Source organism: Coloeus monedula (assembly GCF_965178545.1).
Source record: "Coloeus monedula genome assembly, chromosome: 5".
NCBI lineage: Eukaryota > Metazoa > Chordata > Aves > Passeriformes > Corvidae > Coloeus > Coloeus monedula.
Window position 1 is genome coordinate 3,478,076 of NC_138785.1, and position 26,022 is coordinate 3,504,097.

The 26,022-nt window shown below is 49.3% G+C and overlaps 1 protein-coding gene across 3 annotated transcripts in view; it reads left to right on the forward strand.

The window, feature by feature from the left end:
- The window catches only part of METTL14 (methyltransferase 14, N6-adenosine-methyltransferase non-catalytic subunit), a 65,168-nt gene extending 53,281 nt beyond the window's left edge, over positions 1-11,887 (forward strand). The window contains exons 8-15 of one of the 3 annotated variants that reach the window (XM_082281882.1): positions 895-975; positions 1,346-1,433; positions 3,790-3,880; positions 5,405-5,546; positions 6,834-6,926; positions 7,630-7,746; positions 9,987-10,197; positions 11,047-11,887. In XM_082281882.1, the coding sequence (XP_082138008.1) occupies positions 895-975; positions 1,346-1,433; positions 3,790-3,880; positions 5,405-5,546; positions 6,834-6,926; positions 7,630-7,746; positions 9,987-10,197; positions 11,047-11,360 (1,137 nt within the window). In that variant the 3' untranslated portion in view covers positions 11,361-11,887. The remainder of the gene's footprint in view (positions 1-894; positions 976-1,345; positions 1,434-3,789; positions 3,881-5,404; positions 5,547-6,833; positions 6,927-7,629; positions 7,747-9,986; positions 10,198-11,046) is intronic. The other 2 variants (XM_082281883.1, XM_082281884.1) reach the window with 2 other exon arrangements.
- Positions 11,888-26,022: the final 14,135 nt, after the last annotated feature.

Below are 26,022 nucleotides of genomic sequence, written 5' to 3' on the forward strand. Positions count from 1 at the left end.
GACCTGTTTATCACATCAGGCATTTCAGAAGCTGGTTCAAAGCTCCACTTTGGAAATAACAGAAGTTTACTTAAAGGTTTCTACAGTTAGAGGGAGCAAAATTGGGAGAGACGACGCTTAATTTTTTATTCTGCACTCAGCTTATGTAGCATAGGGTAAATACAGCTGTAATAATATGGTAAATGATATCATTTAGTAGTTCTTTATTTTATAAATCTGTATACTGGGTTGATCCAGGATCAGTGGGAAGGCAGAAAGTTGCGTTTCTATTCTCTCTGAGTTCTGTGTTGGATGCTCAGAGTACATCGGTGTAACAGATTTCTGAATCCCAGAAATCTCTTGAATGAACAGTTGGTGGCTCTCTAGATATATTTTATGTAAATTTTGGGGCTATAGAATAGGAATGTTAAAGTTACATTTAAGGACAATCCAAGTGAAATACTGACATGTACCATGAGCTGTTTCTGCCAAGCGTGGACTTTGCTAAGCTGGAAGATAAGAGATGATTGTGTGGATATAAATGCTCAGAAGTTCTGCTGCAGAAGAACCTCAATGAAATACATACTTTGTTTCTGTCTAAGGAGTGAAAGTTTTGTGGGACAAAAATTAAAAGTTCTACACCTTGTAAGGCACTGTCAGAGGCTGGAAATGAAGGGGTTCTTATTTTATTCTTCTTTCAGAGGCCTTTCCCAGTAACACTCTCCTCTGGTGAGCTGGTGAGAGAGTTACAGACTTTTTGGGGAATAGATAGTTTTTTTTCGCCCTCCAACACTGGAGCTGGATCTGCTGTTTGTAGACAGCCCAGTTCTCGTTATGATTCTGCTTCTTAAGGAAAGGACAGAAACAGCACAATCATCTTGTATGCACATTTGTAATCCCTGCTTTATTTCCAAGGATGAGGTAGAGCTGCAGCAAGATGAAGAGAACCTGCCCTATGAAGAAGAGATTTACAAAGATTCCAGTACCTTTCTTAAGGTGAGCTGCTTTTGCAATTGGAAGTGTCATCAAAGCTGGCCTAGGTGTGTTAAACTGTTTCTGCAGCCGATGGGGGCTGAAATACAGCTTTAAAGGCTGAAGTAGTGGCCTGGAACTCACAAGTACAGAAGTTTCCTGTGAAAGATCTGTCTGTAACTGGTGTTTGCATTGTTCTGAGGCAGCTCACAATGAGCTGCAGGAGTGGTGGGCCTGATTTGGAACTAAAAGGATGGTCTAACCAGTGGAACTTAAAAGGCATGTTGAAAAGATAATCTGCTCCTTGCTGATTTATCAGGCTAACACATACAGCGTGTCTGTGTATGTCCAGTTACCTCCTGTTGCTCTCACTGAACTTCTTCCTGTTCTCCAGGGCACTCAGAGCTTAAATCCACACAACGATTACTGCCAGCACTTTGTGGATACAGGACACAGACCCCAGAACTTCATCAGAGACGTTGGTATGTCACAGCCAGTAACTGTTTGAGGATAACTCATTTTATTCAATAGCACTTCTTTTTCTTCCCTTTTTTAATTCCTTACAGTTTTTGGGAAGTGCAGGTACACAAACACTTCCTGGTTTTTTGTCTCAGTGTGCATACATATTGGTTTAGACATCTTTATTTTCAATTACTTAGGAGGTCCTTGTTGCTAAGGCTGCTCTTACCCTTGGTTTTACTGGAAGATACTTCACCAGGAGGATCTTTTTCCCAAACTAAGCTCTTTTGAGTCCAGAAAGTAGATGAGTTTAATAAGCAGATCTTGAAACCTTTGGAAGTTTACAGTTCACCTGTATACTGGGCTGTATTGCCTCTTAAGCATGTAAAGCATGGAAAATACTGACCTTTAAGGCAGGAAGCAGTATGGATAATGTTGCCCAGCTAAATGAGGTAGCTGCTGACAGCTCGTTAGAATGCCCAAGTTTAAAGGAGGATGTTTTTCGAGTTTATGTGTATCCAGATATATCTTAACTTGCTACTGAAATGATGCTACATTGGGCCTGAATTTAAAATTGCTAAAACTAAGGCACAGTTTGGTCCTGTTTCCCAGAATAGGTGCCTAGCATTTGGTTTTTAAAAGAAGCAAGACATCTCCCTCTGCAGTTTTATGCAGCAGTTCTCTGTATTTTATCAAGTGTAAGATTGCCAGGGCAAGTGGGTTGTGTTTGTAGACAGCAGCCCAAAGAGGTTTGGTTTGCCTCCAGAGGCTTTTCGTTTATTCTTCTCTATATTTTGTGAATGCTTCTGTGAAACACGTCTGGATGGTTTTTAAGAAAAATGGGCTGTTTTGACTCAGTTGTATCTTTATCTCAAAAGCACTTGGGCTTCCCATTTATGTAGTTGAGATAAAGTTCTACACTGTTCTTGGAAATGAGTACAGAGAGTAGCAGCCCATGTTGTGTGCCATGACTTCTCTGCTGTGTAATGAGTGGGGGAGGGACAGGACAAATGCTCATGCAGGTGTTGGTGGGGAGATGAACACAGCAGCAGCAGCAGCTGGGCGTGAACCTTTAACAGGGCTGAGCTGTGTGTAGAGCTGCACATTGGTGAGCACACATTCTCCACACCATGGTCAAAACTCTGCTGAGGTGGTGCGTGTCATTGGACACGGCCCAAAGTAGAACAAGTGGTTCCACAACACCCAACTATGTCTTTCTGATGTTACTGTTTGAAAAGAGGGAGAGACCTGTGGCTCTGGGTTTGGTTAGTTTGGGCTTTTTTGGATGGAAAATTCTTTTGCATCTATTGCTTAGCTGCTGGTAACTGGCTTCTGTCTCTGTTGCCCAGGGGTATTGGATTCACAGTGGCTGGAAGCAGCACAGTGGTGGAAATCAGGAGAACACAGTAGTAGTTTTAAGCTGTTACATATTTAAGGAAAAGGATGAAAATAGCTTTTGGGTGTTTTATGCATGAGTAGTAGAGGTTAGGTACTGAGAACTTTGCTTTTATCATTGCAATCCTAGGATTGGGACTTAAGTTTGATTTAAAATAAGGAGAGAGATGAAGGGTTTGTGGGTTTGGGTGAGGTTTTTTCTCCAATTGATTAACACCATTTCAAGTTGTACTTTTAAATGAACATAAAGCCTTTTAAGTAACTCCTACTAAAGTCGAAGCAGGAATGGCCCCTTGTTGGTTTGTGCTGAACCTGCTGCTGGCAATAGCAAACCCATTGTCTCTAAGGGAGAACAAAATATACTTCAAATGTATTTTCCTTTTTACAACATTTGCTGCAGAAGATCTAATTAGCATTCTGTACACATGAAAGGTTGGAAAATTGACTTCATAAAGCTAAATGTAGGAACATGTGTTCAGATCTTCACAACTGGCACCACAGCACCAAATCTTAATGTAAAGGTTACCTCAGGGAACCAGCCACACCCCAGGTGCCACCTGGGAAACAGTCATCAAAGATTACACAGAGTATGCTGTAAATGAATGGTAATTAGATCTCAATATAAATTTATTTATTGGGGAAAACCAAAATAACTTCTTTCATCATCCTGGCACTTTTAATTTAGATGAAAGGTGGTTTCCTTCTGGTAACTGGAGTTGTGAACTCCTGATCCACTGTAGTGCTCTAGAGAAGATCAGAGCATAGACATTGCATCAGTAACAGCCCTAATTAGCTGGGGCAGGGCAGGAGGCTTTTGTCAAGTGCTGAACAAAAAACTGCTTTAAAGGGTTTGGTTTGTTCTAACAAAAATTAAAATGAGGCTACGTATTAACATTTAGACCTATTCAGAATACTGGACAATGCTTAACTGATACAGATTTACTCTGTTAAGTAGTTGTTAACTTCATGTTTTCTTCTTCTTAGGCTTAGCAGATAGGTTTGAAGAATATCCAAAACTTAGAGAGCTCATCAGATTGAAGGATGAGCTGATATCTAAATCTAACACTCCTCCCATGTAAGTGTTCTTGTGGAAAATGCCTTTCTTCTCCAGACCTGTCTGAAGTTAGCTGTCTGCTTTGCAAATCTCTTTCTTCAGCACCTGCGTAGAATTTACATTGTCTCTTTCTGTTTGTGTATACAAATGAATTGTAGCATAGAAGAATAAGAGCACTCTGTTTTTGTTAGCTTAATCTAGATGTTTAATATAGTGTATAAACTAGATTTTCTTTCCGACATGTGATTATTTATAGTATCTAAAGCTTTGATTTTTTTAAGAGCAAACTGTCAACTCATTTGGCTGCAGGCTTTAATTTGGGAACTAAAAGAACATCATGTCATGGTGAATCTCATGTTATCATGTGGTTTATGATAACAAGAACAGCTTTAAAGAATTGGCCTCTTAATATAACCTTAGTTTTTCATGTACCAGCTGTTTTGTATAGTTCAGCTATTATCTTCATATCCATCAATCACATGTTACTTTGGAGTTGAAGGCAAAAATGTTTAGGCTGAGTAGAAGTCATACGTCCTTATGGACTTTGAATTACTCAGAGCTTTTGCTGAATGTCAGACACAGCCTCAGTGTGCAGCATGTTACTCCAGGGATGCAAACCTCTCTGAACTTAACCTAATGCTTGTCATGTGCAGTAGTCTTAATCTGTACCACAGAAACCCACCTTATTTAATGATAGTCACATAAAACCCCATGAAATAGTTGTCTGAACAACTGAGTGCGAACTGCAGAACTCAAGCTGCTACTTTAACCTAGGTGTGTTTTGGCATTCTTGGTCATAAAGTACAAGAGGGTGGAAAAAACAGTAATCACATGCTGCCCTCTGACAGCACCGAGTACACGTGGGGAGTAGTAATCTCTTCTGCACGCTGTCCGGGAAGGGGAGGGTGGTGGTCTGCTGATCAGCTTTCTTAACATTAAAGGAATTTGGGGGAGACAGTGTAATTTTTCGATAGTGATAGAGCATTGAGTGGTGTGCAGGTGTGGAGGAGAGTCATAAGTCTGTGTGAGCGTGTATTTAATAAAGTCAGTGTTGGGGGGGAATTTTGCTTGGTACAGGAATAGAGAAATACATTTATACTATACACAGAGTAACAATGTTTCCAGTATTTAGAACTTTTGGAATAATTTTTAAAATATGCCACTTTCCCAGTTAGCCAGGTAGTGAGTGTTTGCTTCTTAAATGCTTATGTTTCCTGCTATTATAGTCCACGGGTGTGCAGAAAGTGCAGTGAGCCTCTACTAGGTATTGTTGTGCAGTCTGTGTGGGCATCTGTTTACTGCTTGCTAAGTTAGAATCCTAAAAAGTGTTTATTAAGACTGCTTAAAAAATGCAATGCAATAGCATCCAGCCTCCATTAAGTGAGGATGTGTAATGGATCTCCTCTGGATTTAGAGCATTTGAGGTGTACAACCCACCCAGGAGACCCTGCTCTTTACTGGCTGCACAAAAGTGCTCTGTGGAGTGTAGTTCCCAGGCCACTGTTGCACCTTGTCCAAGCAGTCTGGCATCATCTGTTTAAACAGGTATTTGCAAGCAGACTTGGAAGCCTTTGATATTAGGGAACTGAAGTCCAAATTTGATGTGATTCTCCTGGAGCCACCATTGGAAGAATATTACCGAGAGACTGGCATTACTGCCAATGAAAAATGCTGGACCTGGGATGATGTAAGTACCTTTTTTTGCTGTGAACATTTCATACGTTTGTTTAAGCAAATAATGTCAGGGTTTAAATTAGTAAATACAACTTTTTGTTCTCTCTGAGCCTGGCTGAAAACTTAAACCAAGTAATAGTGGATTTTCTCTCTGCCCTTACCTTCCCTGAGCTTTCGTTTGGTTTTTTGCTGTTGAAATACTGAATGTCCATTGAAAATATTCCTTTATTTCTTGAAGTTCTTGAGATTCTTAACACATGCTTTTTAATATGCTGGTCTTCTAGTAAAAAGTATACGTAAGTTTGCTTTACCGACATTCCTCCGTTCTCCAAGTACTGATTGGGTAGGAAATTTTAATGGTCAAACCCCAGTTATAGTCCCTAGAAGCTTAACCAAATAGATAAATCTCATCCATGGAAGTCTTTCTCTTGTATTTTTTTTTAAATGGTGCCTGGTGGTGCTGCCAGGGAAAAAACATTCCATCCTAACAGAAAAAGTGGAAGTGTTGGAGGCAGGACTCATCCTCCTGGTTTGGAGTTAAATCCTCTTAGAATGGCTCCTACTGCATTATTTTTCCTCAGAGTGGCACTGAATGAAGCTTGATTTGATGTGTTAGCAAGTTAGAGATGAATCCTTTCAACTTGTGATGACTAACAGATGCTTTGCATCTGAAGTTATTTCATCTTGAATGTTACTCATTTGTCATTGTTGAACCCCTGTCCTCATAAATTCTGGCTGCTCTTCCTGAAAGTGAAAATGGAGAGAATGTCTTTCCTACGTAGTGATAGGAATTAAACTGGGATTTTTAGGACATCTTCACAACCTTACAGGGAGGAAAAGAAACAGAGTACTATGGCTTCTGTATCAAATATTTTTGCTGCCAATGGAATGATAAAATGAAGCAGAGATTTGAGGAGGAGATAATGTGGGTTGTATTGGTCTTTTAAGCCTAGAATTTTTTGTACAGGTAGAATTTCTGTTTGTCATGGTTTCACCCCAGCTGGCAGCCCAGCCCCAGGCAGCCACTCACTCACTCCCCCACCAGAGGGATCAGGGAGAATATTGGAAGTGTAAAAGCTGGAAAACTCACGGCTTGAGACAAAGACAGTTTAATACAGAAAGCAGAAGCCATGCACACAAGCAAAGCAAAACAAGGAATTAGTTCCCTTCTTCCCTCACGCCCCCAGGTGTGCTTCCTGATGGTTTCTGTGACAGAGCCTCAAGACTCAGTATTCATCCTGATACAACTGGTGATTTTTATTTAATTCAGGAACACTTATATTGCATTTATTATTACTAGATCATGAAATTGGAAATTGAAGAAATTGCAGCCCCAAGGTCATTTGTGTTTCTGTGGTGTGGCTCAGGCGAGGGTCTGGATCTCGGCCGAGTGGTAAGATGTTGTTTTAATTCAATTTATCAGGGACAGGCTTAAGAGTTTATTTTTATCTTTGACTTTTCCCTGTATGGAATTCTCAGCCCTAACTACTGAGGGATGTTTTGTTACTGTGCTAGAGGATATGTGATTTTAAATGGCATTAACTATTTGGATAGTGTTAATGTCCAGATGAGGCATTGACTCTGTGAGGAAGCATAATTCCATGGGGTCTTGGGTTTGCTGTATGCATGTTGACACAGGAGCAGGTTGCCAAGTTACAACTTTTTAAACAGAAGTGTCAGGAGTTTTCTGCCAAAAATATTCGTGCTAGGAGAATGGTCCTCCTGTTGCATAAATTGAGATACAATTGTCATCTTTCTGCAGGCCAGGGAAACGCTGCTTGTGTTGGAGATGCTGCAATAAGAATTCCTAATTGGCTCTTGCTGTGCTGAAGCATTCTTTATTCAGTTTGAGCAGTGCTTTCCACGAAAACAATTCACAAATGACCATTCAAGGGCAGCCTGTGGTTACTGATCTCTTTGCTTTAGCCATTTTTCGGTCTGAAGTTGGCCAGATGGATTGGGTTTAGTCATAGACAGGTTGGTAGTAGCTGGACAGCCCTTGAATAAGAAAAGTCAAGTGCCTAAGGGAGTGTTCAGTTCAGGTTACTTGATGTTTTTGTGTAGTGTGAACTGGTTTACTTGTTTATAATATTTAGTGTCTGCGCAAATGGGGTTACAGAAGATGTGAGGATATTTGCTGGATTAAAACAAATAAGAACAACCCTGGCAAGACCAAGACTCTAGACCCTAAGGCTGTCTTCCAAAGAACCAAGGTAAAGGATTGGCTCCATTCGTCTTTGTTTCCATTCTGTCTCTCTGTGCTAATGACACACCTGGTGTTGCTGACAGGCTTGAGAGAAAGCCAACAGGAGGACTTCCAAGATATGTTCTGCAAAGCACATTTTATGGAACTAAACTTAGCACTAGAATTTGACTGAATTCAGTGTCAAAAGAAGTCTTTAAATCTGTAGATTTTATATCAATCTATTAATAAAAAATAACTATAGAAGACTGGCTATTGGTTCTAAATGCACACGAGCCGGTGTGTGCCCACAGCTTGGACTAGAGAGAGGTGTGGGGGAACCAGAGCTCAGACAGCATCTCCTGCCTTCCTGGAGGTGACTGTAAAGCACAAGTGATAGAATGGGTCAGCCTGGTTTAAACCATTTTTTTAAAGATGCTTTGTGGAGGATGTGTATTGAAGGAGGTGCAGAGAAAAAAAAGTGTTCTGATTTGAGACTCAAATGTCTGTTGCTCAAAAACTTGGAGAAATACAAATTGAATTCATAAATAATTGTCTTGGGTATATGTGAGCGTAACTGGCAGTTTTACTGAGTAGAGAGAGCTGGCTGGCAATTTATTCATTTCACATGTCAGTGAACCTCAGGACTCCTTCCTCATCCATTAATCATTCGTTAGCATTAAACATCCTCAAGTCTGTCTCAGATTGGCCATTGTTAGGAGTATAACTTCCCTTTAGGATATCTGGAATCATTCTTTGACTTGCATTTACATTAATCTGAAGTTTGTTTGAAAGTGTGTTGTATTACTTATAAATATTTATAAGTATAAATACTGTGTGTTTATTGCATATAGTGTTGCAAATATGTGCAGTTTGCTCATGCAGGCAAGGCTAAAACTAACACAGGAGGATTGGGGGGGGGCCTTTATGTTTTTGTTTAACAAAGAAAAATAGTTTCTGCTATGGGGGAATTCCTCTGTTTATCGAGCCAGAGTTGGGCTGAGGTCACTGTTTGTGATAAACACTAAAATGGAGTGAGTTTGCTCTGACCGAACAAACAGCCTGTTGGGCAAGCTGTGTTTGCCAGTGGTGACAGCAGCAAATGCTGTTCAGTTCTTTTTGGCTGAGGTATCTCTCCATGGATGTCACAGGATCCCAGGTATTTGTGAGTGACATGCTATGTGGTATGGAAGTAGAATGTTCGGGATAGTTCTCCTAAGGACTAGATTGAGGAGGCTTGGCTTGGCGGGTGATTTGCTTAGCAGTATTCTGCCTTCCACTTAGGTAAATTCCAGGTCCAGACATGCATGTTGCATGAGTGCAACATCATCTGCAAAGATTTGATAGGTCTGATGATGTGCCTTTCATGTTTACCCAGTAACTCTGCAAACCCTTTCCAAACTTTGGGAATGATTACATGCTCTTTCTTGTCTGCAACTGTTTCCTGAGCCATCTGGTGGCGCTTAGTGAGTCAGAGTGTTTGATCCTGGGGAACATCACTCATCCAAGATGGATATTCCCAGAAAGAGAGCTCTGAAATGAGTATGTAGGAGCCTCTTTTCATCTGGGAACAATCATGGTGATTCCTCATTCATGGATGCCACGTATCACTCACTTAAATTGGTCTGCAGTGTTGTAGAAGGAAGGAAAGCAATGCATGTTACAGCTCAAGAACACTTCTGATGTTGATGAGCTGACTGAGAGTGCACCGACAGTGTGGTAGTGGTTGTAGGTTTTTATGTGGTAATATCTTCTAGAAAGGAGCCTGAGGGGAATTTGGAGGGCTACTTTGTTAACAGAGGTACAGTATGAAAAGTACATCTTATTTCCACTGTCTGTTTTATGACTGAAAACTTTGAAAATTATTGTATGAGTAAAGTTAGGATCAGAATGCTAAAGCAGGTATTAATCATAATTAATAACTATTCCTTTGTTCTTACCATCACCTTTTTCTCATTTGCCTTGTGGAGACTTCTCAGCCTTTCCAGCCTAAAGTTCTGTAATTGAAGAAGTCCAAATATCTTAACTTCAGCCTTGATTTGAGTTATACCACCTCATAGTGTAGTTTATCAAGCTTCAGCTTCAAGTACTGCTCTGCTTTGTTCTTAAATGGCTCCTTTGGTAGTTCCAGCTTTTCTGCTCTAGTTCATGCTTCAGACTTTTCTCTCATGTAAGAGTGGGATGTACTGTACTTAGAACTGCCTTTGCTGTCCCTTGGGCTCATGTGCCACAGCAGTAGGTGTGACAGGTGACAGCTCTGTATGTGTGCAGGAGCACTGCCTCATGGGCATCAAGGGCACCGTGCGCCGCAGCACCGATGGGGACTTCATCCACGCCAACGTCGACATCGACCTCATCATCACAGAGGAGCCTGAAATCGGCAACATAGAGAAACCTGTGGAGATTTTTCACATTATTGAGCATTTCTGCCTCGGGCGACGGCGGCTTCACCTCTTTGGGAGGGACAGCACAATTCGACCAGGTAACTGCTGTGTTGGTTTTGGTCAAACAATAACATTCATTTCAGGGTCCTAAAGAGGTTTCCAGATCTATGTCACAGGTCAGACAGCAGATCTCAAGGAGATACATTTTTGGTACATGTGAAGATCTGTCCGTCACAGAACTGTTGTTTGGAAAGTTTATGAGAGCTATAATTTATATTATTTTTTCCACAAGGAAGATTTTTGTTAACCAGTACTTTTGCCTGTCCATGTATTTAATTCCTCAGTGAGCATAACAAAATCCAGTTGAGATTCCTTTTCCCCCATATGTTTACAATTCTCAGAAAAGTGATTTCTTTCTCCAACTGATTTTCAACCCCTATGAGCTTAGTGCTATTGCCAGTGTCTGAAGACCCAGTGTCTCAAGTGGGTGCTGCATCTGGCATGATGCAAAATGCATAGAAATACATGGATCAGGACACATTGTTCAGGTATCCCTTCAGTGCTGCTGTCGGTGGATTCTTTTCTGTCAGTGTCTCATAGAGTCAGGTTAGTCTGGTTGAACTTCTGTATTTTTTAAAAACACTGTTGTGGTGTAAGGACAAGTAGAAAGAAGGGGTAGGGGCTTGTGAAAGCACAGCATGAATGTTCCCACAGCCACATGTAATAAAAAAATTTGAAAAATGAAAATAAGCCATTAGAAATACCCAGCTGAAATCTTAACTTTTCAACAACTCTAGAGGTGACTTTTCATTCCATTAAGTGCAGGTGATGTGTAAGTAAGTGTCTCTCCCTGTCACTTGAGTGTTCATTTCCTGGGAAAAGGCCAACAGTGGCCTTGAAGCCTGAAGTTTGTTGTTGCTTCTGCTGACTGTGGTTTTATTCCCCAGGCTGGCTGACGGTGGGACCCACCCTCACAAACAGCAACTTCAACGCAGAAACGTATTCCTCGTATTTCACGGCTCCCAATTCCCACCTGACCGGCTGCACCGAGGAGATTGAGAGGCTGCGGCCCAAGTCCCCACCACCCAAGTCCAAGTCCGACCGGGGCGGGGGTGCTCCCAGGGGAGGAGGAAGAGGAGGGACTTCAGCAGGACGGGGTGAAAGGGGCAGGGAGAGGAACAGAACCAACTTCCGTGGTGAGCGGGGCGGCTTCAGAGGGGGCCGTGGAGGGACCCATCGAGGGGGCTTCCCCACCCGCTGAGGAGGTAACGGCTGCTTCTCCTGGTCTACACTTTGTCTAGGAATCTTTTCTGTAGTCTTGTTCTTCCTGCAGTGAATTCCTCTGAGGACCCCAACTAGATGACTTTTACAATTGTTTTTGGTGCACGCCGTTGCAGACAGTCGGCCTTGCAGTTTGGCACAGCCCCTCACCTGGCCATGTCCTGCACGGGCAGCACTGAACTCACAGCAGAGAGCACCAGCCCATCATACCACGGGTAGGACCGAAGTGACCCCCTTGCTCTCCCCTGAGGAACCTTGCAAGGTGGAGACTTTCTTTTCAACTTGATTTTCTCCAAAACATGGATTCTTCATCCACGTTTGGAGGTTTGGGTTTGGATTGACTTGGATTAATATGGTGGAGTGGGCACAAAATGCAGTTCTGAGTTGCATGGCCACAGCAGGTTTGCTGTCTTACGGAAGAAAAAGTGCTGTGTCTGTACTGACACCTATTTTAACTTCTCTGAAACTAAGGAGCAAATGAAATAAATAGAATTCTATTTTTTCTTATTTGGTTTAAACTTCCCAAATTATTCCTGGGAATAGGAAAAGGTTAATTTTTAATTTGTGTATATGCACTCACCTTTCTTGTCAGTAGTGGGGAGAGTGGTAATTCTGTGAGTTGTGTGTTGTGCTTCCTGGAAAGCAGCAAGTTGTGCATTTACGCGCAGCCCAGAAGTTGTGCACAGGTCTGGGTTGCTCCGTGAGTGGGGCTTTTCCCCCAGTGTGTGTCTGTAACACCTTGTTCTGTGGCAGGGAAGAGCAGTGTTCCTGCAGAGCGCTCCCAGTGACCTCGCTGGAGGGAGGATTGCACACGGGAGGTGGTGTGTGCGTCCCAAAAATGATCGCCTGGTGACAAGGAACACTGATGGAACTGAGTGCTGGCTCTGCCTGCGGGTGTTGCACACATTTGGGAATGGCTGTTGCTGATCCAGGGCAGTGTGGAAAGACAGTGACTCCCTTCCCTATGTACAGTGTCTGTTTTTAGCAAAATCACAACTCTGAGCTTCTTGTCCAGTTCTTGGTAGGCTGAACAAACCTGACTTTTTATGTCTCAAGGTCTTACATGAGGATTTTGGAAAATCAGCTTTTAAGTCTCAATGTTTCTCTTTCTTGAAGCCCAGCTTTTAAATAATTGTCCTGTAAAGTAGCGGACTATTAAACATGTTTATCAAAGCTGACGTTGAAATATTTTTCTTAATATTTTGTGGGTTGGTTCTCCTTGAGGTTTTGGAATTGCTAAGTGGTTTCCAATGTGCTGTTGTGTAGGCAGGAACTGTTCTTTTGGTGCATGGAATGTTGGCACAGAAGATTTGGAGGGGCTGGTGAACTCCCTCGCTTTGATAGAATGTTGAGCCGGGGATTGCCGTAGTGCCAATGGAAGTTGCCTTTTGCTTACAGCTTGTTTCTTCTGCCATATTTGCACATCTGGAGAGTGACTGGATTTGGGGAAGGGGTGTTTTAAAGGTGATGTTCATCTGTTCATTGGTGAAGTCTGCCACAGGCTGTGTGGAACAGCACCTGAGAGAAGGTAAATGCCATAGTAGGGATACTTTTTTTTGGTTCTTTTTGCCCTAATTGTGTTGTTACTCAAAAAGAAAGACACTTAATCTTAGGACCACTGCTTTTGTGCCAGAGACAAATATTTTCTTGTTTTTCAATTAGTAGAAAATGTTAATTTCCATTTCCCCCTTTTAATTACATGCCCAATGCTGGTAGTTCAGTGCATGGGCTGCTCTTAGCATACACATAGGCTACATGGAAGAGGAGGGTCAAAAACAACTGGGATGTGATGTGCTTCTGTATCAGGGCTGCTCAAGACTTCACTGTCTGCAGAAAATAGTGGCAGGTGATGGAGGTTTCTTGGTTCTTCCCCTCAAAGCAGAAATAGCTCAATTCCTGTAAGGGGAAAAAAAAAGAATAGTGCTTCAGAGAGTGTTAGATTAGAGCTGTCTGGATGGGCCACCTTTGCCAGCAAAATGTCATGTCCATGTTGTTAATGAGCAACTGATGGAATGTTTTAATTGAGGTTAATGGACAAAGAACTCCACATCTGCACTTGTCCTCCATGAAGAACAACACCTACCCCTGCTCATCTGAAGGTGGCATTTCAGCAGTGACAGACTGACAAAGGCTGTAGAGGTAAGGCAGCAGTGCAGGGCTGTGCACTCCCAAATCTTGGCCTGTGTCCCTCTGGGGACTGAGATGAGACTTAGGAAGTACTGGAGTGAGACACAGTCCCACACACTCCCTTATACAGTAAAAACATCAGGTCATTTTCTTAGTCACTGGGATTTGGACCAGATAGAAATGGTGACTAGAGATGAAAAGCTTTATATTGCATTACTGGTTGTCAGTTGAATTCTCACTTACAACATTTGCACAGGAGCAGGAGGATAAGGCTCCGAATCACTGAGCTGATGAGTGTTCACTTACCACAAGTAAATGAAGATTTCGTTTGAGCATGCTCTCCTGGAAGATGAAGAGCCTGTTGAGTTTCTTCCTTTCCACTTTTATTAAACACACAATGCCTCCAGTCTCATTTGGGGTGCTTGTCTACATCGTGTTGTGTCTTTCCATTCTGGAGGAGGCTTAAGAGTACTTGGGACTATCTTGCACCCTGTGAATTCAGTGAAGGATTCAACACCTGCACTGCCTAGGTACTCAGGATGTCTCAGCATTTGGCTTCAGAGGGAATTTAAGACCCTAGTCAGCTGTAGATCATTGTAAATCAGCCATCAGCTGGAGAATTGTGTCCTCCACTCTCTGACAGTGTTGGTTACAGGAAGCCGGCTGGAATGCTGCCTGTGCTGTGCAGGGTGGCTCTCAAACAGGGAGTTTTGAAAACAAAAAGCTGCTGTCAGGAAGAGCCACCCCCTCTGTGCACAAAAGGCAGATGATGCCTTCTGCAGCCAGTGCAGCCTGGCAGCACTGCTGGCAGCTGTGGCACCAGCATATGTGTCTCTGGTTCTTAAGGACGTCTATCAGACATTACGAAGTAAATTATTCCTACTAACATCATAAAAAGTCCTACAGTCTGTGGAGTTGGGAGAGAGGTTCAGCAACAGAGAACTACTCTTGAATAGAGAGATTACAAGGAATGCCACAGCAATCACAACTGCCATATAAGTAATGTGAGTGTGAAAATGAAGGCACAGATCAGTGTTAAGCAACACCTTTTTATACAACTTCCTTATGGTCCATGCTGAATAAAAGTAAATGAAAACAGGTCAGTGCCCTATTAGAGAAATGCAGGGTAATAGCAGTCCCCTCTTAGCTCAGAGCAGAAAATACCTTCTCTTTATCTGTATTGAGCAGCTTTTTGTCATCTCTGTTTTTCAGCTTGCCCGGTGCTTCTGCAGTTGGCAGTGAAGAGTGGAAGATGAACAATCTCCCAGCACGTTCTGCAGCCTGTTCCAAAGACACCACATTGGCACGTTTATTACTGCAAGGTTAACAAGCCCGTACTCACACACTGCGGGGCTCTCAGAGAACAGTGGAGGCTTTCTGCAAGCTCCTCGGAGGTAAAGAATTCATTTCCAGACTCAGAGCCTGAGGGAATAAGCCCCCAAACAAACAGGGGCTTTTCTCTCAGTAAGTAGCAGCCCAACACACAGCTTTGCTGGCCCAGGCATTCTGACACCATGTCCTCCTGAGGAAAAGGAGGAGTGCCTCTCTTGGAGACTTCCCAGTTGGATACAAGCACTACGCAACAGGCATCAAAATACAAATACTCAAATTGGATCAAATTAAAAGGAAATGCAGTTTAACAGAAAAACTCAGTTCAGGCACACTGGTGTTCCATACATTTTTATAAATGGGTGACAATTCCATCCCTGTGGCAGACTGCACATTGAAATCTACACTGCCAAGACGGCAGACACAAATCAGAAATCGTCATGTTCACAGGACATTCCACCTTTCCAAATAAGCTGTGGCATTCTGGGAAACCAGAAATCCCTCTGCTATGGCGGGAACACAACTGAAGACAGCACTGACTTTTCAAAGAGCTGAAGTTTCACCCCTAATATTTCAAGAACAGTTACTTTTCATCACAAATGCCAATTTCTTAGTTCCTTTTAAGAAGCCTTCTGCTAAAGGATGAAAGACTTCCCAAATACCTGTTTATCCTGATACGCATCAGAAATTACTGACATTGCTTTTATCAAAATTTCTGAAGTGTGTATATATTAACAATATTTGTTTTATGATCTCTTCATCATAGTTATTATCCCTGTTATTGTTGCTACTATTAGTAGCATGTACTGTCATTAATGTTACATGATTATATATTTCTTGGTTTCCATTACTGAACTCTTCTGATCTGATCGCCTGGGCTGGGTCTTGTCTCCGACTCCCCTCCCGATCCCGCTGCGAGGGTGGGAGGGGGCGAGTGGCTGCTGGTGCGGAGCTGCCGGCTGGGGTTCAGCCACCCCTGGGTCGTTGTGGGGGCTCGCAGGGGCCCAGCGCTGCCTTTGGGAGCTCAGAACTGAGACCACATCCTGCAACTTTGGGCTCACAGAGACCCTCAGCTGTATTTTGGGAGCTCAGGATCAGACTCACATGATCAATTTTTGGGCTCACAAAGAGAGGCTGAGTGCTGGGTTTGGGGGGTGCAAAATTTCAGGCTCAGAGCTTAAAAACAGATTAAATCCTGCATTTTGGACTCTGAAACCAGGCTCATATGGCCAGTTTTGGGGCTTAGGAACAGTGACTAAGGCCTGTGCTTTCAGGGTTTAAGTCAGACCAAAAGAGCCCAGGCTTCAGAGACCATGTGCCACAGTTTGGATGCTCAAAACCAGGCTACTTTGGCCAAGTGCAGACACATTAACTGAGTCACGATTTGGGGACTTGAAACCAGGGTCACTCAGACAACATTTGGGCTCACAGAGAGTAAGTTCTGCAATTTAGGGGCTTGAGGCAGAGACCAGTCCTGTGTTCTGGGGTTTGTGCTTCACAAAGTGCTGTGTTTTGGGGGCTTGAAGTAAAGCCCAAATCCCGTGTTCTCGTGTTCATACCGGGCTCATTTGGCCAGCGTGAGTCTCTGCTGCTCAGCTCTAAGGCCTGCCTTTGGCACAGCCCAATCCCGGGCTCACCCGGCCCCCGGAGAGCTCAGAACCAGCGACTCGGACCTGCCTTTGGGGCTGGAGGCGGAGCCCCAGTGCCGTGCTTTGGGGCCCAGCCCGGGCTCCCGGGACGGTTTTAGGGCTCAGAGCAGAGCCCAAACCCCGCGTTTGGGGGCACGGGCAGAGCCCAGCCCCGCGCGTCGGGCTCAGCACGGGATGCCGGGGTCTGCCCCGGCACCGGCAGAGCCCCGGCTCCCCGCGGCCGGAGCGGGCCCGTGCCCGGGGCCCCGAGCCCCGCGCCGGGCGCAGCCAGAGCAGGGCACCGGCAGGAGCCGGGAGCGAATCTCCGGCCCTGCCGCAGCTCCGCCGGGAGCGGCCCCCGGGCCGGGGCTCGCACAGCGCCGAGCGAGGGTCCCGAGCGAGGGTCCCGGGCCCGGAGCGGCCCCGCACGGGGCGGGACAAGGGCGGGCCAAGGGCGGGGCGGGCCAGGGCCGGCTCAGGTGCTCGGGATGGGGCCGGACCGGCTCAGGTGCGCGGGATGGAGCGGGACCGGCTCAGGTGCTCGGGATGGGGCGGGACCGGCTCAGGTGCTCGGGATGGAGCGGGACCGGCTCAGGTGCGCGGGATGGAGCGGGACCGGCTCAGGTGCTCGGGCCGGGGCGGGGCCCGGCAGGTGCGCGGGGCCCCAGGGCGGCTGCGCGGGGCGGGGCCGAGGTGATTTGAGCCCCAGGAATCGCCCCCGGCGCCATTTGCTCCTTCAGAGCGCGGGGGGTCCGGACGCGGCCGGTCCGGGCTCCCCCGGCGGGGCCCCGGTGAGGTCTCCCCCCTCTGTCTCTCTTTTCTCCCCCTCGTACCCCTTACCCCGCTCCCTCTCCGCTCCTGAACACCCCCTTTCCTCCTCTCCTTGCTCCCCTACACACCCCGACCCCCTACACTGCCCTTCCATTCCTCCCCCTCCTACCCCTGACCCGGCTCCCTCTCCCCTCCTGTATCTCCCCTTCCCTCCCTTCAGTGCCCCCTTCCGTCCTCTCCCTGCACACCCCGACCCTCCACTCTACCCCTCCTTCTTCTCCTTTCCCCGCTCCTTCTCCCCTCCTGAAACCCCCTTCCCTCCTCTCCCTGTTTCCTTGCACAGCCCGAGCTCCCAGTCTACCCCTCCTTCCTCCCCTCTCCTTTCCCCGGGCACCCAGCCCGACCACCGCCCCCATTCCCCCTCTACCTCTCTTACCTACACCCCCCGCACCCGGCCACCGCTTCCCTACAAACCCCGACCCCGCTTCTGTTCCTCTTTCTCATTCTCCGTCCGCCCTCTCTGCCCCTCCTGACCCGGCCTCCGACCTCCCCTCTACCCTCTCTATTCCCCCATTCCCTCTCTGCCCCGCTTGTCCCCCTCTCTCTCCCTTATTCCCCTTCCCTGTTTCCCCGCAGCCGCGGGGTTCGGGGCGCCGGATAATAAAGCCCAGAGGGCCGGAGCCCGGCGCCCCTCGCTTGAGCCCCCACACGGGGCCGGGCCCGCTGTGCGGGTCCCCCCATGCAGTTCACAAACACCGCCCGACAGCGCCGGGGCTCCGGCTGTCCCCACATCACACTGGGGGCTCCCGGGGTTGGGGGGGCGGGGGGTTTAGGATGGGACCCCTCCTCAGGAGGGGGTCCTGGGGTGGGTTGGGGAGGGTTGGGGCGGGGGAGGGCCCCCTCCGGAGGGGGGGGTCCTGGGGAGGGGGTTGGGGCGGGCCCCCTCCGGAGGAGGGGGTCCGGGGTGGGAGGGGTCAAGGGGGGTCCACCCCCTCTTAGCCCCTCCCACCCCGGGCCCGCTCCTCCGGACGGGGTCCATCCCGACCCCCTCCCCGGGACCCCCTCCTCCGGACCGGGGCCCGGGGGGGGAGGGGTGGGCGGGGGGGACAGGGGAGGGGGCGGCTGCTGCTCCAGAGAACATTTTATATTTATGGTGCAGAGTGACGTGACCCCCTCTGCTACCCACCCCACCCGCCCCTCCCTCCCCCCCGGGCCCCTGTCCGGAGGAGGGGGGCCCCAGGGAGGGGGTCGGGATGGACCCCGTCCGGAGGAGCGGGCCCGGGGTGGGAGGGGCTAAGAGGGGGTGGACCCCCCTTGACCCCTCCCACCCCGGACCCCCTCCTCCGGAGGGGGCCCGCCCCAACCCCCTCCCCAGGACCCCCCCCTCCGGAGGGGGCCCTCCCTCTCTCCCTCCCCCGCCCCAACCCTCCCCACCCCAGCCCAGCCCAACCCCTCCTGAGGAGGGGGCCCATCCTAAACCCCCCGCCCCCCCAACCCCGGGAGCCCCCAGTGTGATGTGGGGACAGCCGGAGCCCCGGCGCTGTCGGGCGGTGTTTGTGAACTGCATGGGGGGACCCGCACAGCGGGCCCGGCCCCGTGTGGGGGCTCAAGCGAGGGGCGCCGGGCTCCGGCCCTCTGGGCTTTATTATCCGGCGCCCCGAACCCCGCGGCTGCGGGGAAACAGGGAAGGGGAATAAGGGGAGAGAGAGAAAGAGTAAAGGAGAGAGAGGGGAGATGAGGGGGAAAGAGCGGAGGGTAAGGGGGACAGAAGCGGAGACAGGGGGAGGTGAGGTCGGGTCGGGATGGGCAGGGAGCGTGGAGAGAGGAGGGGAAAAAGGTGTGAGCAGGGGGCGGCCGGAGGGGTGCAGGGGGCATAGAAGGCAGGGATAGCGGGGAAGAACGGGGCAGGAAGAGAGGGAGGGTCGGGCTGCGTAGGAGGGCAGGCAGTGGGGACAGGGGGAGAGCAGGTGCGAGGGAGGAAGGGGAGAGCTACGGGGGAGAGGAATTGGGGGTTTGCGGGGGGCAGGGAGGAGGAGAAGATAAGGGGGAGAAAGGAAGCGGAACAGAAGGGACAGAGAGAAGCAGCGGTGGGAGGCCGAGGCTCCCGCGCCTCACCTGGGCCCGGCCGGGGGAGCGCGGCCCGGCCGCTGCCGACCCCACCGAGCGCCGGGCTGGAAATGGCGCCGGGGGCGACTTCCGGGGTTTAAATGCCCTCGGCCCCGCCCCGCGCAGCCGCCCTGGGGCCCCGCGCACCTGCCGGGCCCCGCCGCGCGCACCTGGGCCCGGCCCCGCCCGCCGGTGCCGCCCCGCCCCGGCCCTGAGGCAGCGCCGCGCCCGCCCCGCCCCGGCCCTGAGGCGGGGCCGCTCCTGGCCCGGGGCCGCCGCTCGGGACCCTCGGCCCGGGGCCGCTCCCGGCTGCGGGTGGGGCCGGGGCGGGGCTCGCAGGTGGGCGGCGGTGGCGCGGGGGCCGTGGCCGGTGCCGCTTCTCCCCGCGGCTCCCGGGGCTCTGTCGCGCCCCGAGTCCCGTCCCGGTGTCACCCTCCCCGTCCCGGCGCCGCGGGCAGGAGGAGCGGGCGGGGAGCGGGAGCCGGCGGCCCCAGACCCTCGTTCCCGTCCCGCTCCGTCGGGCCCGGGGTCGCTGAACGGGCGCGGCGGCTCCGCGCAGGCACCGAATAAAGGCTGGAAAGCCCCGGCCGGGGCCGCCCCCGCACCGTGCGCCCGGTCCCGCAGTGCCCGCGCCGGGGTCCCCGAGCAGCGGCCGGGGAAGCGCCCGGGAACGCCGCGGCTCCCGAAGCGCCTCCTGCCCCCGGCACCTCCCTGCCCGCCCCGGCAGCAGCCGTGGGGCCTCCCGGACCCGAAACCGCGGCGGGGGCTGGTCCCGAGTCCCCAGACACCGGCCCCACGAGCCTCGCAACGCGGCGCTCCCGGCTCGTCCTCCGCCACCACATCCGCACCGGGGAGAGGCCCCACCAGTGTCCCGGGGGTGGGAAGGGCTTCAGCCAGAGCTCTGCCTCTGCTGCGGAGCCCCAGCATGGAGGGCTTGAGCGGTGCTCTCAGCCCTGAACCCGCCCCGATGAGCCCGGGGCCGAGCCCGGACAGCGCTGGGCCAGGGCTCCGTGTTCCAAGCACTCGCACACGGGGTTTGGGACTGTTGCTGGGCCCCAAAATGCAGGATTTGGGCTCTGTGCTCAAGGCTTTGCACTCCCAAAACACAGGACTGAAGTCACTGTTTCACAGCCCTGGGCCAGGCCAGATGGGACTGGTTCCAAGTGCCAACAGTGCAGGACTTTGTCCCTGAGCCCTCCACACCCTCACCCCCACAAAAAAAAACAAAAACCTACAGGACTTAAGACTCCGATTCTGAGACCAGAAAAACGCCCAGTTTATTAGTCTCAGTTCACAGGGTCGTGGAATTGACCGTGGACATCCCCACAGATGGTGACAGGGAATGGACCTCTCACACATTTGAGTCTGTTGTGAGAGCTGCTTTAGTGTAGCAAAAAACCACACGCGGGATAAAAGGGTAGGAAGCCTCCCCCGAAATGAAGGCATTAAATGCAGCCTATCTGCACTGTCTTATTATCCTAAAGAGGTAAGGTCCTATTATCCAAACACCAGGCTGGTTGTGCCGCCTCCAGCTCACCGACTGATGCCGCTCATGGCTCCAGGCGCTCCTGAGGCACGGGAACACCCCCAGCTCTGCTCGGCCGGATGGAACTGAAGGGCTGGAAGATCCCCAGGCCTGAGCAGTCACCAGCAGGTGACGATCCAGGTATTCCTCCCCTTGTCCTGAGCTCGGGATGAGGTAGCTCCCACCGGCCGCTGCCAGGAAGGAGCAGCTCCCCAAGGACGACTGCGCTCCCGTGCAATGCCGGCTGCCCTGCCTCTCTTAGGGAAAGCGGGTGTTCTGGAAGAGGAACTCAAATCCCAGCAGTCGGGGCTCGGCAGCAGCCAGCGAGCCCCTTGCACTGCGCAGTGCCAGAGGGCCGCGCCCCGAGCCCGGGAGCCACATCCTGCGCAGGGACTCGGTGACGTGGGGTCCCTGCCCAGGCTCTGCCAGGAGGAGGAGATGGACGGGAGTGCCCGGGGGGAGCCTGGCACCGGCGGCCAGCGGGGCCCTTCCTGAGGGGAGAACTTGCTCGGTGTTCCGTGAGCAGGATTAAGAGCTGGCCAGAAGCATTTAATATTCATTTTATAGACTATCACATGAACTGATACCAGTGTGCATTATGCAAAATAGCCACAATCTCTGCAGGCTTCAGAACAAAGATAAACAACGTTGTTTTCCTTTCCTTCTTTTAGGCAATTATATATAGGTAAGATTAATAATGCCTGATGACGTTTTCTTCCTTAAAACTCTGCCCAAGACCATGCTACTAACCAGGTTTCAAAAGCAGAAAGAGATGAAAGTGATAAATTAAACCTGATGCTCAATCTTTGCCTATTTAGCTTTCCATTTCAGAAATCCCTGGATGGATCCACATGCTCCTCTGCTCATATTATATTTTGTCTCCCTCTAATCTCATTAGCATACCCTAAATCCAACCTGTTCTGCTTCTCACACCAAAGCCTGCTGTCATCTCTGCTCATGACATTTGCATGACACACGTTGTTGTCACACAGGTAATGGCAAAACAAATTGCATCGTGTTCTTCCTGCAATAAACAGTATAATTTGGGGAGCTGGGGCTGTGAAACGAGGTGATACAATTCCTGAGTAGCTCTCAACACCATGAACGCTGGCTCGGAGGTTGCCTGTGGCTCCAAACACACGAGTTTTCAGAATCCATGGTCACTAAATGGCTGTCTCCTTTACCAACATTTATTTTGTCAGTACTTCTGTTTTTGTGAGCCAACATTGTAGCTAGTGAGGGTCAAAAAAACAGACCTCATGTTTGATGTGCTTTCTCATTGCTGGAGTCCGACTACTCTTGTTAAGGCAAAGTCCCGTTATAGCAGGGGAATGAGGGGAAAAACAACCTTTGTCCATGTAAAGATCAATTGATTATTAAGTATTTTTTTCAATTTCTAGAGCTTCTGCCATCCATAAATGACTGATGACCCTTGCAGTGGATATTCTGCACAGTCCCAGCAGGGTCACTCTTAGGAATTCCAGAAGCTGGAAAAGCCCCAGAGTTTCCCCAGTGTCCAGACTTATCCTGACCACTTGTTTCAGCCTTGCTGTGGCTCAGCTGTGCCAGGTTCTGATTATCCAGCAGCACTGGGAGGCACTTCCAGGCCTGAACACTTCCCTCAGTCCACAATAAAAACCAGCTGAGCACCTGCCCCGAGCCCTGTGAGGTCAGTGCAAGGCTCTGATTGTGCCTGACTGGGATCAGGAGCCTGCTCCTGCCTGGCTGTGGAGCTCCAGCTGGCTCCTGCTGCACTGAGGAAGGGCTCCTCTGGCAGCCCGGGTGTGGCTCCCAAACCTTCCACAGGAGCTGCAATATTTCCCCATTTTCCATCCGCAGTGTTGGTAACTGCTCTGGTTTGGCCCAAGACCTTTCAAGTACTCCAGCATGAGGACAGAAAAGCCCAGGGACAAACAAAGGCCTCTTGGAAGGCAAAGTATTTATTTCATGACTAACAGGCACATGAAAGAATCTTTTTCTCATCAGGGTTTATGCTGTCTTTTGCTTGCTTGGACTTTTGCTTTCTGTCCTTTGCGAGTCTCGGCACATTCACCTTTCAGTATTTCCATCCTCTGCCTTGCCCAGGCTGCCTCTGTTCAGCTCCCTCAGCAGTTGTTGGTGTGAGCCTGATCTTTTTTACTTCAGCTCGTGTCCCTTTCCATCGGCCCTCGTTCCCAGCTGCTACACCCGGGGAATTCCCGCCTGTGAACAAGCAGGGATTCCTTACCCTGGCCGAGGGAAGCCATCACCCCTGCCCACATTCCCAAGGGTCAGCTGGGCTGGTACGAACCTGTGGTGTCCCAGAGCTCACAGACCACTCCCAGTGCAGCATCTGGGGAGCTGGAAGCCCGTCCTAAGGATCGGGACTGATGCACGTGGTGACTGGAAATCATCCACGAATATTGGATCCACTTGTTACGAACGGGTGCAGCCAAGGCAGCCCCTTTCCTGCTCACTGAGATATCACCAACACTTCAGCCTGGTAACGTGGATACACAAATATCTGCTCTGGTGCACAACAGTACCTTCGTGGGCATTCACCAGAGTGCAAATATAATGATCGTGGCTCTCAGTTTTGAGGCTGTGATCGAGATTCATTTTCAGTAATTTTAAACAATTATTTCACCTCATTGCTTAATTCTTTCCACAGCTGGGACTCCAATAAGAGGAGAAAGGAGACAGTTCATTGGAACCCCTTTCCTGCTGAACACTGAGGCTCATCCAGGTCCTGGGAGAAAGCACAGGCAGGGAGAGCTGCCCCTGCTCTGCTGGGATTGCATTCACGAGGGAGAAACGTCTTTGTGAAAATTGGTCTCATTATTTTTATGCCTCACAGTTCCCACTACAATTGTTTTGACCAGAACTGGGACTGCTGAGCGTCACTGAGCAGCAAAGGAGACACTCAGCCATCCCCATGACCTGGCAGAAATGATTGCTGGTGATGGCCTGAGCCCTGGGGTGAGAGTTATTAACAGCAGTAACAGCAACACTGATATTCCCCAGAAATATGAGGAACTGCTTCTTCCCTTTGTTGGGAAAATGTCTATTGTGCATCTCCAAGTTACACCCTCAGCACTCACTTGGCTTCTCAGATATTAATCCCTTACACATTCCTCACAAGGCATCTCCACCAGTTCCCTCTTCCACCTGTTGGGCGATGCTCCCTCCTTATTTCAAAGGTGAGAGCGAGGAGCTTTGCACTTGCCCTTCACTGAGCTCCTCTCGCATCATCTCTCACTCCTTTCATTTCCTTACCAGCAAGGAGAAAGATGAAAGGGGAAAAAAGAAGTGTGCTATGATCTGTGCAAGGCCAGAAAGTGGCCCGAAGAGACGTATTTTGGATTAACTCTGGCTGTAGAAAACCAAAGTCAATTAGGATTTCCTCAAAAAAGAAAATAAAATAAAATGAAAGGAGGAGATAATTAAAGCTATTTATAGAGTCAGATTAAGGTCTGCTCCTCGAGGTTTTAGCTTTGGCACTTCTCTAAGCAACACGAAACACAGACTATGAGTAACTGTGAGAGACCGCACAGAAGAGGACTCGGAGGAGGAATTCATTCCCCCATCCAAATCCACTGAAATTGACTTGGACAAGGACAGGAATTGCCCCTGGACTGCCAGTGCTGCCCAGTTATTGGGAGGGTGGCTGGCACTGCCACCATTCGCACCTCTGGTGTTTAGTGGGCGCCTGCTGAGGGGCTGTTGGACCACACTGAGCTCCCTCCTTTTATGTGAAACTTGGTGCAATTGCTGAGCAGGTGCCCTTCCCTATTTTCCATGTGTCTCCTCCCCAGAGAACAGCCTGCCGTTCCCCCAGGCCCCCTGCCTGTCGCTCCGAGCCAGCAGAGCACAGGCCTCGCTCCCGCCGTGGGACTTCCCGTTCCCGCTGCCGGGACGTCGCAGCCCATGGGCTGAACAGGGAGTGGCACGGGGGGAATGCACTGCTCAGGTGTCCCTGCAGCCTCCAGCACAGCTCTGCTGCCAGGGAAGAGGAGCCCGGTCACAGGTGGCTTTCACACTGCTGGAATTCATTGTCTTGGGAGCCCGTTGGTGTCACCTTAACATCGAAGTGCATGGATGTCCCTGCATCCTCCGTGTGTCACAGTGGTGAGATGGAGATCATCACTGCAGCATCGTGGCACTTATTTAGAGACAGGTCACCCTTGCCTGGTCAAACTGCTTTGGTCACAGCACCACTCATGTTTGCTCCAAGCCTGGCACCAGAGCTCACAAGAGCTCAAGAACAACCTGCCCATTTCCTGTCTACCTGGATTCCTCCCACGAACCACTGCAACAGCAGGTCCTAGGCCGCTGCTTTTTGAATCTTTGGTAACTGCAGCTTCTTCAAAAATAGAGCACAGCATTATTGTCCTTCCAAATCTGTAGCTACAAAATATTTCTTCTGTAGGAGGCAGTGGCACCAAACAAAAACACTGACCCAGCAGCCGCTGGAGCTAAGGGGAAAGTTATGACAACAGGAAGGGAAAATGAGCATCAAGGCTTTTTAAAGACAACGTCTCCAAGTTTCACCCTTCAAACTTCTGCCCTGGCTTACGCCATGGTACTGAACACACCCACACTCCCAGAGGTACGGGGAAGGATCAGTGGGAGCGCCGTCGAATCCTCGGCTCCCAGCTGGTGTTCCCGGCTGCCGCACGTGCCGGGAGTTGTGGTGCTTCCCTCGGCAGAGCGCAGAGAGCAGCGCCCGGCCCTCCCTGCCCGTGCCCGGGCCTTCCTCCACGCTCTGCTTGCCCACTGCTCCCGGGCCCCTACCAGGGCCCCAGGCAAACCAATCGGCCTGACCACCACGAGCTACAAACTGAAACCTCAGTGCTCTGATTTCTCTCCTCTGTGCCCGAGCACATTCTGCTCTTGGCAACAACACAAGGCCTGAAGTCATCGCACCCCTTTCTGTTCACCTCTTCATTACTCAGAAAAAAGACCATTTATGATTGCAGTTTTCAAATCAATTTCCTTCTTCAAGTTATTTCTTCAGATTTGGCACAAAACCCCTCAACATAACAAACAATTCTAATTGCCTTACTAACAGAGGATGTTTTCCTAAGAAATCCAAACAGTTTCAGTAGAACATGTTCACAGACATTTTTCTTTTCTATCCCTTGCTTCGTGACTTGCCTCTTCACTTTATTATACTC